The sequence below is a fragment of the Triturus cristatus genome, chromosome 3_1 (genome assembly GCF_964204655.1).
Source record: "Triturus cristatus chromosome 3_1, aTriCri1.1, whole genome shotgun sequence".
Lineage (NCBI taxonomy): Eukaryota > Metazoa > Chordata > Amphibia > Caudata > Salamandridae > Triturus > Triturus cristatus.
The window spans coordinates 6,224,408-6,243,642 of NC_140583.1; the positions used below are offsets into that span (position 1 = coordinate 6,224,408).

The 19,235-nt window shown below is 49.2% G+C and overlaps 1 protein-coding gene across 5 annotated transcripts in view; it reads right to left on the reverse strand.

Moving 5' to 3' along the window:
* LOC146859581 (uncharacterized) overlaps window positions 1–19,235 on the reverse strand; it is a 437,747-nt gene that overhangs the window by 209,347 nt on the left and 209,165 nt on the right. For 4 of the 5 annotated variants that reach the window (XR_014979314.1, XM_085646505.1, XM_085646504.1 and 1 more), the window contains exon 4: window positions 13,821–13,919. Coding sequence is in view for 4 of the 5 variants with exons in the window: in XM_085646505.1 (XP_085502631.1) it covers window positions 13,821–13,919 (99 nt within the window). In the remaining variant the exon portion in view is untranslated. Of the gene's footprint in view, window positions 1–13,820; window positions 13,920–18,281; window positions 18,836–19,235 lie in introns of those variants that run through there. The other variant, XM_085646506.1, reaches the window with a different exon arrangement.

Consider the following 19,235-nt stretch of genomic DNA (forward strand, 5'->3'; position numbering starts at 1 on the left):
TGTCACCTCACCCCGCGCTGAGACAGCTTCCCTGGAACACACACAGCCGCTGCACCCAAGTACTTCACAGGTCTTTTAAAGACCATTCACTTGTTAATGAGGCTTTGTTGAATTTCACCTCTTCTTAGCGGCCCTGCATCTCCACTCAAAAGCGCCCCTGCATCTCCACTTAATCAGAGTGGAGATGCAGGGGCGCTAAGAAGAGGTGAAATACAACAAAGCCTTATTAACAAGTGAATGGTTTTTAAAAGAATCGCCCGGCCCCCATAGGTCCGTGCTGCTGCAACCGGCGATATTAAAAAACAGAGGTATGTTGCCTGCAAGGTCCGCGGGCCGCCAGGGAAGGCTTGCCGGGCCGCTGGCGGCCCGCGTGCCGTACTATGAGTACCCGTGGTCTAGACTGTCCAATCAACAGCCCAATGTGTGAGAATCTACAGACTGTCCAATCAACAGCCCAATGTGTGAGTCTACAGATTGTCCAATCAAGAGCTCAATGTGTGAGAGTTTACAGATTGGCCAATCAACAGCCCAATGTGTGAGTCTACAGAATTTCCAATCAAGAGCTCAATGTGTGAGAGTCTACAGATTGTCCAATCAAGAGCTCAATATGTGAGACTCTACAGATTGTCCAATCAACAGCCCAATGTGTGAGTCTACAGAATTTCCAATCAAGAGCTCAATGTGTGAGAGTCTACAGATTGTCCAATCAAGAGCTCAATATGTGAGACTCTACAGATTGTCCAATCAAGAGCTCAATGTGTAGGAGTCTACATTTGGTCCAGTAAACGGCTCTCGGTGTGTAAGAGAACTGTCAAATCAACAGCGCATTATGTAAGAGTCTACAGACTGTCCATTCAATGGCTTAATGTGTAAGAGAACCGATCAGCAGTTCAAATTATAGAAGACTACAGACTGTCCAATCAAGAGATCAATGTGTGAGAGTCTACAGATTGTCCAATCAACAGCCCAGTGTGTGAGAGTATACAGATTGTCCAATCAACAGCCCAATGTGTAAGAGTCTACAGATTGTCCAATCAAGAGCTCAATGTGTGAGTCTATAGATTGTCCAATCAACAGCCCAATGTGTGAGTCTACAGATTGTCCAATCAACAGCCCAATGTGTGAGAGTCTACAGACTGTCCAATCAACAGCCCAATGTGTGAGAATCTAGACTGTCCAATCAGCAGCCCAATGTGTGAGTCTACAGATTGTCCAATCAACAGCCCAATGTGTGAGAGTCGTCTACAGATTGTCCAATCAACAGCCCAATGTGTGAGAGTCTACAGACTGTCCAATCAACATCCCAATGTTATGTTATGTTATGTTATACTGATTTATAAAGCGCACAGCTGCCCCAGCAAAGGGGCGTCCTGGCGCTGCAGCATCAGAAAGCAGGACCAAACCACTAAAACAGAGAGGCGGCAAAAGGAGTGGAATAAGAAGGCAGAACGCTAAGTAGAGGGAAAAAGAAAAGTTTTAATCGCCTTCCTAAAGCCGGATAAACAGGTTATGCTACGGATCTGGGCAGGCAGAGAGTTCCAAAGCTTTGCTGCCAATCAGCGAAAAGACCGCCCCCCGTACGAAGGCGTTTAATACGGGGGACAGTAACCAAATGTGGCCTCAAGGAGCGCAGCTGACGCGCAGGAACATATGGAATGAGTAAATTACTAAGCAGACTAGGAGTAGCCAGCTTCAAAATCTTAAATGCAAGACAGAGCGTCTTAAATTGAATGCGCTCCGTCATGGGAAGCCAGTGGAGTTTACGAATAGCACTGGCAGGGGAACAGAACCGCGGGAGCCCTAGTAAGGCTCTAGCGGCAGTATTTTGAACGTGCTGCAGCCGTGTTATTTCTGCCTGGTTAGCCCCTAAAAGTAGAGAACTAGCATAGTCCAGACGAGATAAAATGGCTGACTGGACATCAGCTGGCGTGTTGGGGGATCAAAAAACTTTAGAAGAGGCTTAAGACCCCGTAGGAGACCAAAACAAGTACCGGCCACTTTCTTTGTGTGGTCTTGAAAAGTGAGGGAGGAGTCCATCCAGACCCCCAAATTCTTAACCACAGGCTTGGGATTAGGAACGCTGCCCAAGACACTCGGCCACCAGCTCTCACTCCAGAGGCTAGCGTTCTTCCCTATTAACAGATCCTCGGTTTTGCTAGCTTTTAGCTGTAAACAATTAGAGGTCATCCAATCTGCGACGGCCGCCAGGCCATCTCTGAGCCTAGAGTCGTTCAGTGTGGAACCTTCAGCCAGGGTCACCACCAGCTGCGTATCGTCCGCATAGGAGACCATGGTGAGGCCCCACTGCCTGGCGACCGCCGAGCCCTGAGGCACCCCCTAATCGATGGAATGGGTCCGAGAAAGAAAGGGGGGCTGATACTCGAAAAGATCTGTCAGTTAGAAAAGATCTGAACCAATCCAAAGCCTAGCCGATCACGCCCACCTCCTCCAACCGCTAGAGCAAAATACCGCGCGAGACCGTATCAAAGGCGGCACTAAGATCCAACAGGATCAATGCCGCCGTCTGACCGGAATCAAGAATGGTCCGAAGATGTTCAGTCATGGCCGGAAGAGCAGTTTCCGTGCTGTGGCCCGGGCGGAAGTGGCCCGGGCGGAAGCCATTCTGAGACGGATCCAAGATGTTGTTGGTGCTTAAAAAGTTCATGAGTATGTTATTCACATGTGTTTCTGTAATCTTAGCCACCCAAGGAAGGAGAGAAATAGGCCGAAAAATGTCAGGTTTGGTAGTGTCAAGCGATGGTTTTTTAAGAATGGGGGAAATGCCTGCTTCCATAATACAGAGACAATGGCAGAGGAGAGGGAGAGATTGATAATCTGACATAACGGAGTCAAGAAAAAGGGGATAGATTCCCTAAACTGAGCCGGCCTTAAAGGGTCAGCCGGAGAGCCAGATTTAACTTTCCGACTCAACTGAGTGAATTCACCCGGCGAGATATAATGTAAATGTAAATGTCAAGGTACTTATAGAGCGCACTGTCAGCAGACGGCCACCTTGCGGTGTTGCCTTTTACGGTTTTCTGGCGCTGATACTCATACCGCTGTGGAACCCCTCCTGGCTTTCCCTGTGAAGTGTCCACTCCTGGGCACCCCCAGGGTGAAGCCAGGCATCCTTAGCGCTTTTGGGGCCGGTGAGGAGGCTAAGCAAGCTATTGCCCAGAGTTGCAGCGTGGGGCCCGTGATTAGAATAGGCACCGAGGCGAGAATAGACAGGTCCGAGGAAATTGAGCCCGAGCCCCGCCGAGGCGGGAATCGAACCCTGGTCCCTGGCCAGAACTCTGCATCAGGGTCTGCCGCTCTAACCATTGAGCCACACTCCTCCAGGAAGGCCAAGACAAGGATCTAGAAGGAGTGGAAGAAGATGGAGAGCTCCCTTGTGGGAAAGACCGGTAGATGGTACAGACTTTCTCAATAAAGAAAGTAGCCATGTCTTCACATTGCCGATCGGATGAAATGACGGCCACCGAGTTGTTATTGGCCCTAAGATCTTTGAGAATCTTAAAAATGCATTTAACTGGATTGGGACTGAGCTTTATGTCATTGGCAAAATATACCGCTTGAACCCTACAGATAGATCTGTGGTATTGTTTAACCATAGCCAAGTAACATGCTTTTTTTCTGGGATCATAATCCTTTCTCCATTCACGTTCTGATTTTTTACAAGCCTACCTTAAGATAGTCACTGAATCATTATACCAGGGACTAATGTTCGAAGAACGGCCCCTAGACCACTTGGCCGGACTAAGAGAGTCTAGCCCATGGGTGATCCAATCGCAGAGCAGGGTATATCCCGTTTCGGCGTGATTAAAAGGTCCCAGAGGATGCAAGCAGGAAAATCCTCCAGCCTCAATTTGCGCCATGGGCGTTTAAAAACAAGCGTTCGAATGGTGTTATTAATAGGTTCTGAGGTCAAAAAGAACATTGTTACCAACGAGTGGTCAGTCCAACCCATAGGTTTAGGAGTCTCCACAGTTGCAGACAAAATGTTGGAGAAAATAGGATCCAGCAAATGCCCAGCAGAATGGGTAGGCCCAGGAACCAGTTGGTTAAGTTGGTACGCAGCCAAGTCCGCAAGCAAGCAACAAATCTCACTATCTTGCAAAAGATCAAAATGCAGATTAAAATTACTCAAAATTCTAAAATTAGCAGTGCCCATGGCGAGCGTGCAGACAGCCTCCAGCAGAGCAGCAGATTTAAACTTAGTAGCAGGCCCAGGTTGCCGATAGATCAGCAGGCACAGCCCTCAATAGCTTCTTTCATGAAGAGACAACAGTAGCGGTACGTCCATTAGGGTGTTGGGGCGTAGCCCCCCCGCCCGCAGCATCGCCCGCAACGTCGGCATCTTTGAACTTAAGTAAACTGAATCAGTTTACTTAAGTTCAAAGAAGCAGAGGGAGAACTGACTATCATGTCAGTCAGCATGACGTGGGACCTCCCACCCCCTTCAGAGTCTGAAGAGGGTGGGCGGTCCGGCGTCATGTTGACTGACATGATTGTCAGATGGACCAGGCAGGTGCAACAGGCAGCAGCACAAGGGCGCATGATTGGGGAAGGTGAGCGAATTCTATGTCAGTCCACGGAGGCTCCGATTATGCTTCCCAATCTTTACTGACAAAATACAGCAGCCAATAAACAAACTTTAAACTTGCATGACCCCCGGAAGGTCAACCCCCTCCAGTGTCTGCACCAATCACCACCAAGTCCTTCACATAAGTGTCTGTGTAAACGCCGTGACGTCCTCTTTCTTTGCTGCTGCAGCAGCAGGTAAGTGCCTTTCCTTTCATTCTCTTTGTGGTATATATTTTTGGGGAGGTTGGTTTAGCGGTGTTTATTGATATTTATTGACTTTGTTACAAGTGATTTGATGTTGGCACCGACTCGTTCACGAGCGCTGACGAGTGTCGGGTGTTTTCCGGAGCGCGTTAGCGAGTATCGGGTTCCGCGACGCGCGCTTACTAGCGGTAGGGGCGGTGGAGCAGGAGGAGGTAGACGCGAGACTCTCGCGCTCAGGGAGCAGTCGAGTTGTGGTCCCAAACACTGCGCGCGAACGTGAGGAGCCGTTTATATTGAGAGACCGGCTCCTCGCGTGTAAGCGCTTGCAGGACTGCACAAATCCCTGGCCTTGTGAACGCCTACCGGGGCAGTATCCGGATAAGAGCTTTGCTCTAGGGGAGTGTAGGGGTCTCCTTCCACCTTTATATTTCGCCTCATAAGACCCTCAGTATATCATTTTCTTAGAGTGTGTGACTGTGGAAAGGTCTGAGGTGCCCCAGGGTTGCTTCCCCCCTTTTGAAAGTTCCTCAAATCCTCTCTGCTTCGTGGCAATGGCGTACTACGCCGAAGAGGAAGATCAGTGGGTGGAGTGTAACCAGTTTGAGGAGTATCAGGAGCCTGATGAGGAGGAAAATCTAGTGGAAGTTTTGGACACCCACGTCCAAGGTTCGGTAAATAGAGCCCTGATCAAGGCTTTAAAGCCTTTTACTAAAACCCTTCATAGCTCTGGTAAAAGGAAGGTGAAATCTTCTCATAGCAGCGCGGGCCACTCACAGTCATCGGCCAAAATGTTAGCGCGCATGGCTAAGAATGTTATGAAGGACCATGGCTCCATGGCTCATTATACAACTGAGGAGTCTTCCCAGTCTACAGCGGCTACCTCAGATTCTGAGGTTGAATTGGTGTTGCCTAAAAAGAAATCACAGAAGACTAAACATACAGCTTATAAAGCAGATGACAGTCAAGCGCCCAAGAACCTCTTATTTGACCCTCAAAGTTTGGTTCATCCTCGATCTACCAAGTGGGTACCGGGTCCCGAAGTGGCTCAGTATGTTGCTAATAATTTGCGCCAGGGTTTTGAGAAAGAAGTACGGGCCACCTTACGTTCGGAATGCCCGAGGCCTTCCTTAATAGGGAAGGTGGCGGATACGCCAGAACTAGATCCCTATATGGCGACGTTCATGAGAAAATTTGCGAAGGACCCTAAGAAATGTTTAGATAGGGCTTGGCGGGGATACCAGGACAAATTATTGGATGTCTCTGGACCCCTCACGAAGATTCTAGAGGCGGCAGTTAATGCAAAGGATCAGAACGTGCCACTGAATACATCGGATATGATGGAATGGGCCCAAAGGGCTTTATGCTTTCTGGGAAATGCCGATGTGGCTCTCTCTACGGAGAGGCGAAGATCCTTCTTAATGCGTATTGACTCCCAGATAGCGGAGATGGCCACTACCGAACCGGGTTCCCTCACCAATGGCATGCTGTTTGGGGACAAGTTTGTTAAGGAGATGGGGAAGTATGTGGCCAAGGACAAGGCCCAAGCAAACATTAAAAAAGTGTTTCACGCGGGTGTTTTTGACAAGGCCGGCCGCTCAAGAGGTCGAGGGTTCGGCCGAGGTTTTAGTCAGACCTCACGAGGAGCAGAGCAACGAGGCAGAGGTAATCAGAGACCACAATTCTACCCCTCCCGTAATAGAGGAGGAAGAGGCAGAGGCCAGAGAGGGGTCTATCGGGGACAACAACACACGGCAGGAGATGCCTCCTATTCAGGTACGAGTCCTAAGTCCCAAGGAGTGCATGGTGGGTGGTCGGATAACTTTGTTTTTCCACAGATGGCAAAGTCTCACAACCGACCCCTGGATTTTACAGACTGTGCAGGGCTTTCACATAGAGTTTTATGCCTCTCCAGAGCAGACACACGTGCCCAGTCCTCTTCATTTTTCCCTACTAGAGCAGAGTTTCATCGACAAAGAGGTGGAGGCATTACGCCAGAAAGGGGCAATAGTGGAGACCGTTCCTCACACGCGGGGTTTGGTAAGTACCATCTTCTTGGTTCCCAAAAGAGATCAGGGATTTCGCCTGGTGTTAAATCTCAAGGAGTTCAACGCCTGGGTCGTGTATCGACATTTCAAAATGGAAGGCATACACCTTCTGCGGGACATCCTTCTAGAGGGCGATTGGCTGGTTCGATTGGACCTAAAAGATGCCTATCTCGCAGTTCCTATATTCCTTCCGCACAGGCGTTTCCTTCAATTTCGTTGGCGAGATCAATGGTTCGAGTTTTCCGCCATGCCGTTTGGCCTTTCGTCCACCCCTTGGTGTTTCACCAAGTTGATGAAGCCGGTGGTACAATAGTTATGAGAAAGGGGAGTACGCCTGATCATTTACCTCGACGACATTTTGATCATGGCGCAGTCGAGAGACCTTCTGTTAGTCCAACTAGCATGGACGATTCAACTCCTGCAGGAATTGGGATTCATCCTGAATCTGGACAAGTCCATTCTGGTACCTGCACAGGTGATGGATTTTCTGGGTTTCCAGATCAACTCCCTTACAACGCAGTTACTTCTTCCTCTCAAGAAGAGAGTAGCGATCAGGAAGGAGTTGAGGAGAGCGCTTGTCTCTCCGACAATATCATTGAGGACTTTAGCTCGACTGGTTGGACTGTTGGCATCTTCCATTCAAGCGATTTTTCTGGGCCCTCTACATTACAGGGCCCTTCAGAGATTGAAGATCTTACATCTGCGCAAGGGTCTTTCATATGCGCAGCAGATCGTACTGTTGGTAGAGGCACGTACGGAGATGAATTGGTGGCTAGAACATATGGACGCCTGGAATGGCAGAGCCATTTTCTCAACCAGTCCGGATGTGGTGATAGAGTCGGATGCCAGTCGTTGGGGCTGGGGAGCACGTTGTGGGACTCTAGAGACAGGGGGTCGATGGTCCCGGGAAGAGTTGAATCTGCATATCAATTGCTTGGAGCTTCTAGCAGGCTCATTTGCGATTCGCATGTTAGCCCCTCAAAGGGTCTCTTGCTGCATTCTTCTCCGCATGGATAATGTGTCCGCGGTCCGTTATATAAATCACCTGGGAGGCACCAGATCTCGCCTTTTGGCGGAAATAGCAAAGGACTTCTGGCATTTTTGCCTCGACCATCACATTGTGGTGACAGCGGAGTATATTCCCGGGTCGACCAATGTGGTAGCCGACTGGAATTCTCGGAATTTGAGGGACGCCAGCGATTGGAGACTCCATCCCAGAATTTTCAGGGCCTTGAACCTCAAGTGGGGTCCTTGTACGATGGACCTTTTCGCGTCCAGACTCAATCGTCAGGTTCCCCTGTTTTACAGCTGGCGCCCGGACCCTCTAGCGGTCAGCTCGGATGCCTTCCTTCAGTCGTGGACGACGGACATTCTATATGCATTTTCACCGTTTATCATGATACCCAGAGTGCTGGCGCAGATCCGCAGACAGAGGGCGGAGGTTATTCTGGTATCACCGTGCTGGAAAGCACAAGCGTGGTTTCCGAGCGCGCTGGAGTGGACTTGCGCGCCTCCGGTTCGAATTCAGTCATTCCCGGATATCCTCACGGACCCTCAAGGGCTTCGACATCCTTTGATCCTTCAACACCAGTTAGTCCTCATGGCCTGGAGACTTTCAGGCGTCGGTGGCAAATTCCGTGAGTTTCACAGGACACTCTCTTCTTTCTATCCCAGGCCTGGGCACCCTCCACTCACAAGCGGTACGAATCCGCTTGGAGACGATGGGCTAGTTGGTGTAATGAACGACAGGTCGATCCTATGGGATCCAACATACATATGATTGTAAATTTTTTGTCAGAGCTCGCCAGATCGGGGCTAGCGTATAGGACTGTAAACAATTTCAGATCTGCGATCTCAGCGGGACACCCGCATGTAGAGGGCAAACCGGTGGGGGAGCATCCACTGGTTTGCAAGGTGGTGCGAGGTATTCGGTTGGTGAATCCTCCCCAGCCTAAGTATACGACTCTTTGGGATGTTACTACGGTCCTACGTTTTTTGATGAACTGGCCCAATAAAGAGGGTCTGTCAAGGAAACAGCTATCGGCAAAATTGACGATTTTATTGTGCCTGATCTCATGCAGACGAGTGTCTGACATACGGGCCTTGGATTTGGCAGGTAGAGTATTCACTCCCTCGGGAGTTTCATTCACGATTTCAAGGCGTACAAAGACGCATTTGCATTGTATTTCTTACCCTGCCTTTCCTCATCACAGCAAATTATGTGTGGTCAAATGTTTGAAGGTTTATGAGGATTGTACTAGAGAATTTAGAAATGATGTGTTGGGACAATTGTTGATTGCTCTTCAGAGACATTTTCGCCCGGTCACGTCTGCGACTCTGGCCAGGTGGGTCATTTGGTTACTGGGTCTTGCAGGTGTGGATACCTCTAAATTTGGAGCTCATTCAGTTAGAGGGGCTATGGCCTCCAAGTCATTTGGTGCCGGCTCTCGGCTGCAGGACATCATGACTGTGGCGGATTGGTCGGCTGATTCTACGTTTAAGACCAGGGGCTGACATGTGGCCAGGGTTTGCCAAATTGGGTTTTAGGTTTCAGCATAGTTTTTAGGGAAGGAACATAGGCCCTGGGCACCTGATTGGCAGGAGCCCAGGGCACACTCAGTCAAAGTACATTCAGCAATTCAGCAAAAAGTGCGGGCAAACCGTGCAAGACAGATGGTACTTTCTCACGAAGAGGGGAAGATGGAAGAGGAGGAGGTGAAGATAGAAGAGGTGGAGGTGATGAGAGTGGAGGGAAGATGAAAGAGAAGGAGGTGAAGAGGTGGAGGTAATAAGAGTATAGGGAAAGATGGAAGAGGAGGAGGTGGAGGTGATGAGAGTGGAGGGGAAGATGGAAGAGCAGGAGTTGAAGATGGAAGAGGTGGAGGTGGAGGTGATGAGAGTGGTGGGGAAGATGGAAGAGGTAGAGATGATGAGAGTGGAGGGACGATGGAGGAGGTGATGATGGAAGAGGAGGAGGTGATGAGGGTGGAGGGGAAGATGGAAGAGGAGGAGGTGAAGATGGAAGAGGTGGAGGTGATGAGGGTGGAGGGGAAGATGGAAGAGGAGGAGGTGATGATGGAAGAGGTGGAGGTGATGAGGGTGGAGGGAAGATGGAAGAGGAGGAGGTGAAGATGGAAGAGGTGGAGGTGGAGGTGATGAGGGTGGAGGGAAGATGGAAGAGGAGGAGGTGATGATGGAAGAGGTGGAGGTGGAGGTGATGAGGGTGGAGGGAAGATGGAAGAGGAGGAGGTGAAGATGGAAGAGGTGGAGGTGATGAGAGTGGAGGGGAAGATGGAAGAGGAGGAGGTGATGATGGAAGAGGTGGAGGTGATGAGGGTGGAGGGGAAGATGGAAGAGGAGGAGGTGATGATGGAAGAGGTGGAGGTGGAGGTGATGAGGGTGGAGGGGAAGATGGAAGAGGTGGAGGGGAAGATGGAAGAGGAGGAGGTGAAGATGGAAGAGGTGGAGGTGATGATGGTGGAGGGGAAGATAGAGGAGGAGGAGGTGAAGATGGAAGAGGTGGAGGTGGAGGTGATGAGGGTGGAGGGGAAGATGGAAGAGGAGGAGGTGAAGATGGAAGAGGTGGAGGTGGAGGTGATGAGAGTGGAGGGGAAGATGGAAGAGGTAGAGATGATGAGAGTGGAGGGACGATGGAGGAGGTGATGATGGAAGAGGAGGAGGTGATGAGGGTGGAGGGGAAGATGGAAGAGGAGGAGGTGAAGATGGAAGAGGTGGAGGTGATGAGGGTGGAGGGGAAGATAGAGGAGGAGGAGGTGAAGATGGAAGAGGTGGAGGTGATGAGGGTGGAGGGGAAGATGGAAGAGGAGGAGGTGAAGATGGAAGAGGTGGAGGTGATGAGGGTGGAGGGGAAGATGGAAGAGGTAGAGGCGAAGATAGAAGAGGTGGAGGTGATGAAGGTGGAGGAGGATATGGAGGTTTGCCGCTGGGTCTTTTAAGAGGACCATGAACATCCAGTGGTTGAGGCTTTTCAGGAGCAGTTTTGTGCTTCTGGGTTGAACCTTCTCAGAGGCCGCGATCTTTCAAGGTGCGAGGGTGGATGACAATCTGACGCTGTCTCACATCCAACTCCTCCTTAAACCTTTCAAGGGTGGGACGTTCCTCGACGGTCGAGGGCATGAGGTTTGAACAGCAGTGGTTGCAGTTTGAACTGGCATTGAGAAGTCTGCGACTTTGGAGCTGCTTGCGTACATGTGCCGATTAGAGTTTGTGGTGTCAAAGCCAGATGAGGATCGAAGGCTTTGGCAGAATCTGCCCTTTGCTCCAAGGCGTTGCTTTGGTGTTGACCAGCGCTGGGGGCAGTGATGCACCTGAAAATGACTCTGGTTTCAGCAGTGGGCTCAATGTCCAAACCTCGAAGGGACAGTGCTCGGCTCTGATGCGTCCACTTATGAGGGGTGACAGGTACAGGGGTGTCGACATTACTCATGCTTAGTGTTGTTTTGATGCATCGAACAGAGCCCACCGTGGTGCATTGGCCATCCTCTGGAGAATTTTCTTCCGCCTCCTGGAGGAACTCCTTGCAGACTCAGAGGTGTCAGAGTGAATGTGCTATGGGCTGGGTTGGCGGGACAGGAGTTTGGGTGACTCACTAATGTCTTCTTCCTGCACTTCTTCGACGGCTAGGGGATCGGCTTCCTTGAAGATGTCAGGTGTCTCTGTTAATATGGAAATCAATGCATTCATCGATAAATATGAAATCTCATCCTTATTAAGAGAATTGTGTGATCTGAACTCATCAACCTCGACTCGCAAACATGTAGTCAAGGAGACCCTGAGACCTAGACCCGGGACTACTGAATGATAGGTCACAGGTGGGAGGGTGCGTAGCTGGCAGGCAAACACTCGGGCAGGAAACTCTTCATCATGCCCACAGAAAGGTACAGTGAAATACAATGGTATGGGGAGATTGCCCGAATAAAGCACACTTGGCCGGAGGGGGTACGCTCACTCCTAAAAACACCATAAAAAGTCAGATACCACATGAGTTAGGAACACGTAGCCCATCAGGACCTAGCACACATGGTGATCGTGTGCTCCCCGTTGCCAGATATCAAGAAACATTATCCACTGGGCACATTGTGTCCACGTGATGTCAAAGCCCATCTGTAGTAACCATTAGATCATTAATTTATGACTTCGAAGGCAGCAACCAACATTCCTCATCATATATGGAATGCAGGAAACCTTTATTACCGTTGTCTTTTTGTATAAAAAGAAGGACATATACCGATTGTAAATTGAGACAGTCTTCAGACCTCGTGCCTGTAACTATTTTCTCAGCTGTAATGTTTCATTAAACAAACTTCCTGTTTTGCTAAACGCCTCTTGTCTTGTTTTTAAAGGATTTCCAACTCAAGTGACATTTATGAAGTGGACGGAGCCATCTTGGTGTGAGCCCACCATCGTTCTTGGAGCAGACGCTGAACAGCAGTTGCAGTGGCGCTCACCGTGGTCCAGCGAGAGGCACCAGTTGCACATGGTGCTGAGGTCAGCCCAGGGACATTTCGAGTGACGCCAGGGGCATCTATGGAAGGGTGTCTGTACCCTCACCTTGAGAAGTTTGTCATTCTTCGAAGGTGGATCGATCATGCAATGGCCTAATAGCCCTGAGGGCCAGGCGGACAGGACACTCGTTGCAGAAGGAACTGATGAACAAGTAGAGAGTCATACGTCGACGACTGTTCGCGACTGGGTGGAAGTCAGCCAGCACAAGGCCATGATGGGAACACACGATTTGTCGAGACCGAGAGCACACTAGATCATGGTAGAATCAGATGTCGGAGAAAAACAATCTAACAATGGAGTCGGTAACCATGCAATCTACACCTCGAGGAGGAGTCACTAAGACCTTGTGACTCAAAAGACTTCTTTGAAGAAAAATAACTTACATTGCTCGAGCTCAATACTAGACGGCAGGAGTATGCGCAGCATGTGAAACTACAGCACCACATGCTACAAGCACAGGACTGTCACCACGGGAAAACATTTTATCCTTACCAGTCGTGCTCCTGGCAGCCATGCATTTCTGTCAGGTACGAAGGTGGTAAAAATACACATTACAGCCAATACAGGACATTTAACTACCGTGACATTGGTATATTTTCTGCACCATCAACCACCACCTTATGGGAAGGTTAGCGAGATCAACTGGGTGAAACCAATTTAAAAAGTATCATTGTATGGCTAGGGCAGACTCACTGTGGTACTGAATAGTAGTGTCAAAGGGTACAGACTCTTAATACCTGCAAACATAGGGCCAGGAAAATGCTGAAAAATGTGGGGCGCCCAAGTGGACATGAAACAGCTGGGATTCAGAAGACAAGGAGCTTGGCCAAATGCAGAGGTGTAAATCCTCAGGCTCCAAGCCGTAGCCGACAAACAGAAGCAGCAATGGCCACCACGTGACACAGGACCACATGGGCACAATAAACATGGCGTCACCCTTTCCAAATCTCTGCCAACGCCCTCAGATTCGGCGCTACATCCAGCTTCTGAAACAGGACAATTTATCAGACTATTTGAAGCACTGGTGTAACGAAACTTGAAGGGCCCCTGCAAGGTATGTGGAGGGGCCCCTTATGGACTGAATCGGGAGCTCTCCGGCAAGGGTTCTGTGCGGGGGGTCCCACTGGAGCATGGGGCTCCCTCACACCGCGGGGACTGCGGGGGCCTGTGTTACGCCACTTATTTGAAGCTTGCTCCTTACTTAAAACACAGTCAAAAATGGAATCTAGCCACACAAAAAACAAAGTGAATAAAATCTCTTTTTGTTTAGTAGATAGACTCTGACAAATGTGGGAACATGTTAATCCTCGTTAATGCCATATGAATGTCCTATCTCTGAAAACAGGGAGAACCAACATTAGTGTCACGTCCACGGATGAGACGGCGATGAAAGCCGTCTGTGGGGCACCTATAATGGGACTGTTCTCAAGGGACACATATTGAATGGATGCTCCTGACCTGTAGATGTGCTCAGCTGGTCTCCCAGCTCTGGTGTGTGCTGGCCTTCCTCTAGCTGTTCGGCTGTGTTTCCCTCATCGCTGGTGCTTGCATCACCTTCTGAAAAAGAGAGCATACAACACTGGTGACATACTTTTCAAATTGTTTATTTAAAATGCAGTGATATACAATGGTGCAGTCAATTACATTCTATTTATAAATATGGATATACATACACACAATTATAAAATTACAAAACATTACTATTGTCATCTTCATCATAAGACAGACATTTAATAATATCAATGCTAGACTAAGATAAACCAATAATATTTAAAAAGGCACTAACCCTCAAAGCATGAGCCTTCATTACTAGACATCAGACCCCACCGGCCCCAGGGGACACATGTTTGCAAGATTGCTAATTCTCAAATATAATAAGTCCCGCAAGATTTTTAAGTCTCAAATAGAAGCAGCGCTCTTGCTGACATATACGGCTCGTGCCATTCACAGTGGGGGTGGAGCTAGCCTCAAACATGGCAATTAACTTCCTGTCTCCTGTAAAAGTAACTGTAATATCCAAAGAAGCAGTTTTGGATTTGACTTCCATTGGACAGGGAATTAAGTCACTGATAAAAGGGGGAAAAAATCCATTGTCAAAACGCTTCTTCACGTCTAAAACATTTGCTTCCAGTCTCCCCACTGGAGAGTCGACCATCGCGGATATTCCAAAGGAGTATTTGATTGATATCTATGCAAATCTCAAGGGGGGAGGGAGCACGCTGCCTCTCATCCCAGCACATTTCACTCCATTGCATTCTGGTAAATGTAGTTTTTCACCAAAGTTGGTGCAGGTTGTTCTGTTATCTTTAGACATGTGTTTCCGGGTTTAGCCCTTTATCAGCCGAGAGCAGAAGTAGAATAGAGCAGAGAAAAGTCACCTGGGGTTGCTGAAATGCTGCCATAGTCTTCGCAGGTCATAATACCATTCCACAGGCACAGAGGTGCCTCACAGGTGAGCTCGGCAGCTCGTTGGCTCAAGGGAGCCTTTTAAACGAAACGGGGGAGGGAGCACACTGCCTCTCATCCCAGCACAGTTCACCCCTTTGCATTCTAGTAACCGCAGATCACTTACTTCAAAGTTAATGTCATTTTTCGCCAGTATCAGTGCAGGTAGCGCTGTTATCTCCAGACGCGCGTTTCTAGGTTTAGCGCTTCATCAGTAGCGACCAGAAGTTGTAGAGAGCAGAACAATGCTGCCCAAGTCTTCACAGGTCACAGACCCACTCCACAGGCACACAGGTGCCTCACAGGTGAGCTCGTCAGCTCGTTGGCTCAAGGGAAGTGCAGAGCTTCTGGTGTAGAACAGCATCAGCAAGTCGCAGATTGGAGCCCGAACAGCAGCAGGGGAAGCAGTATTGATCCACGGGATTGCGAGGCGCACACAGGACCACTCGGGTCCAATATGGACACTTTGTTCTAATCCTTCGGACAGAATCTGGACCCGCACACATTGGAGGCCAAGTCTAGTCTGCTTGTTGTGGGAGGGTAAGAAGGTGGATTATTATTTGAGGTGGGTTTCATAACTGCCCACTTCAAGAATCGTCACCACGCGTGTCGGGGTGAACCCTCCGAGCCCGAACATTGACCTGAGCGCAGACAGGCTTCACTTAGGGCAATGTTTCAAGTATTTATTGCAGCACCAACACAGTAACTAAATCAAAATGCAAAACAATAAAAAATACCAAACCAAATTAGAAACATTGAGAAAAATATAAAACACAGAATAACAAAAATCCAATAGCAGGGAGAAGACGTGAATTTTTCAAGTTTTAAGTAACAATGGAACCAAAAAACAAAAAGCATCAGTGAAAGCCACTAGTTGCAGCAGACGAGGCACAAAGTGAGGCTGATCGCGACAGAGCTCAGGTCAGATACACCCACCACATTGACACCGAGCTTCTTGGATTCCACTCCTTTGTCCTGGGTACAAACAGGAGTACGTTCAGCCCTTCCGGACTCCTCTCCGGTCATAGACGGCAAGTTCAGCCACAGGTCCAGAAAGTGTTCTCAGGTGGGTGCCTCGAGATGCCACATTTACACCTGGTAAAAACTTGTGGGTGGGAGTGTCTCCCGCACACTCTCTAACCAATGAGGTAAACGTCCCCAGGCCTGGACCTACCTACATTAGCAGCAGTTCCTGTTTGCCTTACTGCAAACCGGCCCAAAATGCAATGCGTCAGGGCAAATCCAGGATGGCGAACATCTTTGGCCACACTTAGCTTGGGTTCTTAGGGCTGTGGGTGTGTGTGTGGGGTGTGTACTTTGTGAATCCTATTGTCCTCCCACACCTAACACTAAAGTCCAGTTAGAGGTAGGCACTGTTTAGACAACAAACCCACAGAAATACGTCTGGTAGGACAAATGCAGGGTCCTCCAGCAGCCAGACAGGGGATACATAAGAAGTGTCTTGACATTGTGTTCTCTCCTTTTCAAGAGTCCTCCAAGGGGCAGACGTACAAACATTTTGTGAGAGCGAAATCGGTCGCAAACTGATTTGCGCATGCAGAAATGGTTGAGTGCAATGTACGGAATGGACTCGCCAATCACAAAACTACGGTGCGAACAAATACTGACTAACAAAAAATGCAACCTGTGTTTGCATTCCGAAAACAGTGACTCGCAATTAGAGAGTCGCGAATTACAATGTACAGACCATTCGCAAATTGCGAAAAATCGCAATTTGGCCCATTTGCGCATGCAATTTACCACTAACCAGAACTAGGTGGTAAACATTCCCAACCTATAAAAACAGCCCCAGAATGCATCAGAAATCTCTCCACAAAGGCTGCCATGTACGTGATCGCGGGGAAGATGTGGATACTGGCTGCTCAGCCGAGGAGGCACAGACAGGACAGGATATTCAGAGTCCGGCTGACATTGTTTCAGAAGACAGAGGAAGAGATCTATGACCAGTGCAGGCTGAGTAGCACTGTCACCCTAGACCTCATTGACACCTTGAAGCCACAGCTGGAAAGCAGAGCCCTGTGCAGGAATGCAATCCCCACGCATGTGCAGGTGTTACACTCCCTCCACCTCGTGGCCACTGGTAGCTCCCAGGATGTCACTGCAGTGGCCGGAGGTGTACTGCAGAGATCGCTTTCGCGTTTCTTACACAATTTCCTAGATGCCATGCGACACCACATCCATCAACACATCTACCTGCCCAGGAATGATCTGGAACTAGAAAATATAAAAATGCAATTTTATAGAACAGCAAGAGTTCCACAGGTCATTGGGTGCGTAGATGGCACCCATGTGCCCATTTGTCCCCCCGCATGCATAGAATACATATTCCGTAAAAGGGAAAAGCACACATTCCCTCAACATCCAATTGTCTGTGACGCAAATAACATCATCACAGAAATTGTTGCCAAATATCCTGGAAGCACCCATGACTCGTACATCTTCAGACACAGTGGCATTTACCAAAAAATAGAAAGCAGTGGCTTTGATGAAGGATGCCTGCTGGGTACTGAATTCTCATGTCCACAGTGAAATGTAATTGCCCTAAGAGGTTTGCCTGCATGTGTCTCATCATCACATATACCCCCACCCCCCAGATGACAGTGCGTATGCCCTGCTTTCATGGATCCTCACACCGTACCTGCCTCCCACCAACGCACCTGAAAGGTGGTACAACAGGGCACATATATGCACCAGGTCAGTCATTAAGCGCACATTTGCATCCTAAAATCACGATTTTGGTGTCTTCACAAGAGTGGGGGGGCCTTGCAGTATGCGACGAGACAGTCTGCAAAATTGTGATAACCTGTGCCATACTCCACAACATGGCCTGCAGGGGTGGCTTTCCCATGGAGGTGTCGGATTCAGACTCGGGGAAATGAAGAGCCTGGCCCACCAGCACAACAACCAAACGAGAGAAGCTCAGCAGCAGAGGGGAGAAGGCGCAGGGCCCACAAAGCCAGACATTATTTATCAAGGTGCGTCATTACCATTCACAGTCCACACACAACAAATGACACCAGAAAATGGGATTCTGACAATTTGAATTTCCCTTTATATGAAGGGCACGTCAATAAAAAATGCTGGACAACCTGTCCATCTTAATCCACATAACCAAACGAAAGTAGAAATGTCATGTGGTTACTGCAACACCCCAAAAAAACCAGGCACTTTTCTACCCAACAAATCATTTTTTGCCTCTAGGTGCAGCATGTGTGGATCTGGCACATGGGATTTGTGGCTGCTGGCTGCTGCTTTGCCGCTGCATAGGTGTATCCGCATGAGAGACACTGCTGCGGCTGGACACCTCGCTGTCTCTGTGGCTCCTCCAGTTACAACCATGTTTGTCTGGACTGCCTCAACTGCAGCTGTGATTTGTTGCAGCCCTCGTGCAATGTCACCACTGTAGTGGTCCATTTCGTTCTGCAGAACCAGGGTGCACTTGGTGTGTTGCGTTGTTGCTGTTGCCAGCCTACCAATTGCCTGTTCATAAAGTGCCTTCTGTGTGCCTGCTGTACTCCATTCTGCTCTGCTGCTCTCTCTCCTATTTCAACTCTGTGCACAGCTGCACAGTATCCCCTGTAAGGGCATGAAATTCCCCCTCAATGCAGGCCTGGTTGTCAGCCATTTGTTGGTGATGTTAAGGAATCGCTGGCTCAGCTCTGAATTGATCAGCCTTATCTGTTTTTGTTGCAGGCGCTGAACCTTCAACATGGCTTGCTCCAGGCCACCAAACGCCGACTGAGTGCCTGCTCCTGTGTGGGTGGTAGTGTGCATCCGAGCTTGAAGCCGCCTTCCTGACTGCTGTGTTGGAGGCTGAGCCCAGACCCTTGTGCCCAAAGAGCGAGTGGATGGTGCTTGCTGCTGTGTTGCTGGTGTGTCATGCGCTTGAGCCTGTGCAGCACTACCCAGGACATCGTAACATGGCTCATTCCGCCCTTCCTCCATCGAGACCTGCTCCTGCTGCGCATCAAGAACATCTCTCCTTGGCTCTACTCCCAAAGGTATATCTATGGCACGAAAGGGGAAAAAAAGAAAATGTTCCGAGTCACTATCTCAGTAGTTTTACTATGTTCACAACTCATGTCAGTCCCTGACTGCACTGTTTATGTCACTTACTACATTTCCCACAATGCACCAACTGTGACTTTTGGATCATGTAGATGGAGCATGTAGATGCAGTTGGGTCTGGGTGTGGGTCATGCATTTGGGGAGCTGGCTTTTGGTTGACATACTAATATGGCACACGTCTCACACCTACCAGGGGGTGGTGGAGCTTGAAATGTGTTGAGGGTCCCATATCCCACCACTGCCTCTCTCTCAAGGATACCTTCCACCATTGCCTCAGCTACTGAAGCTTCAGGAACATTGGATGCTCTGCCTCCGGTTTCTTGTGCTTCGTGCAGCCGT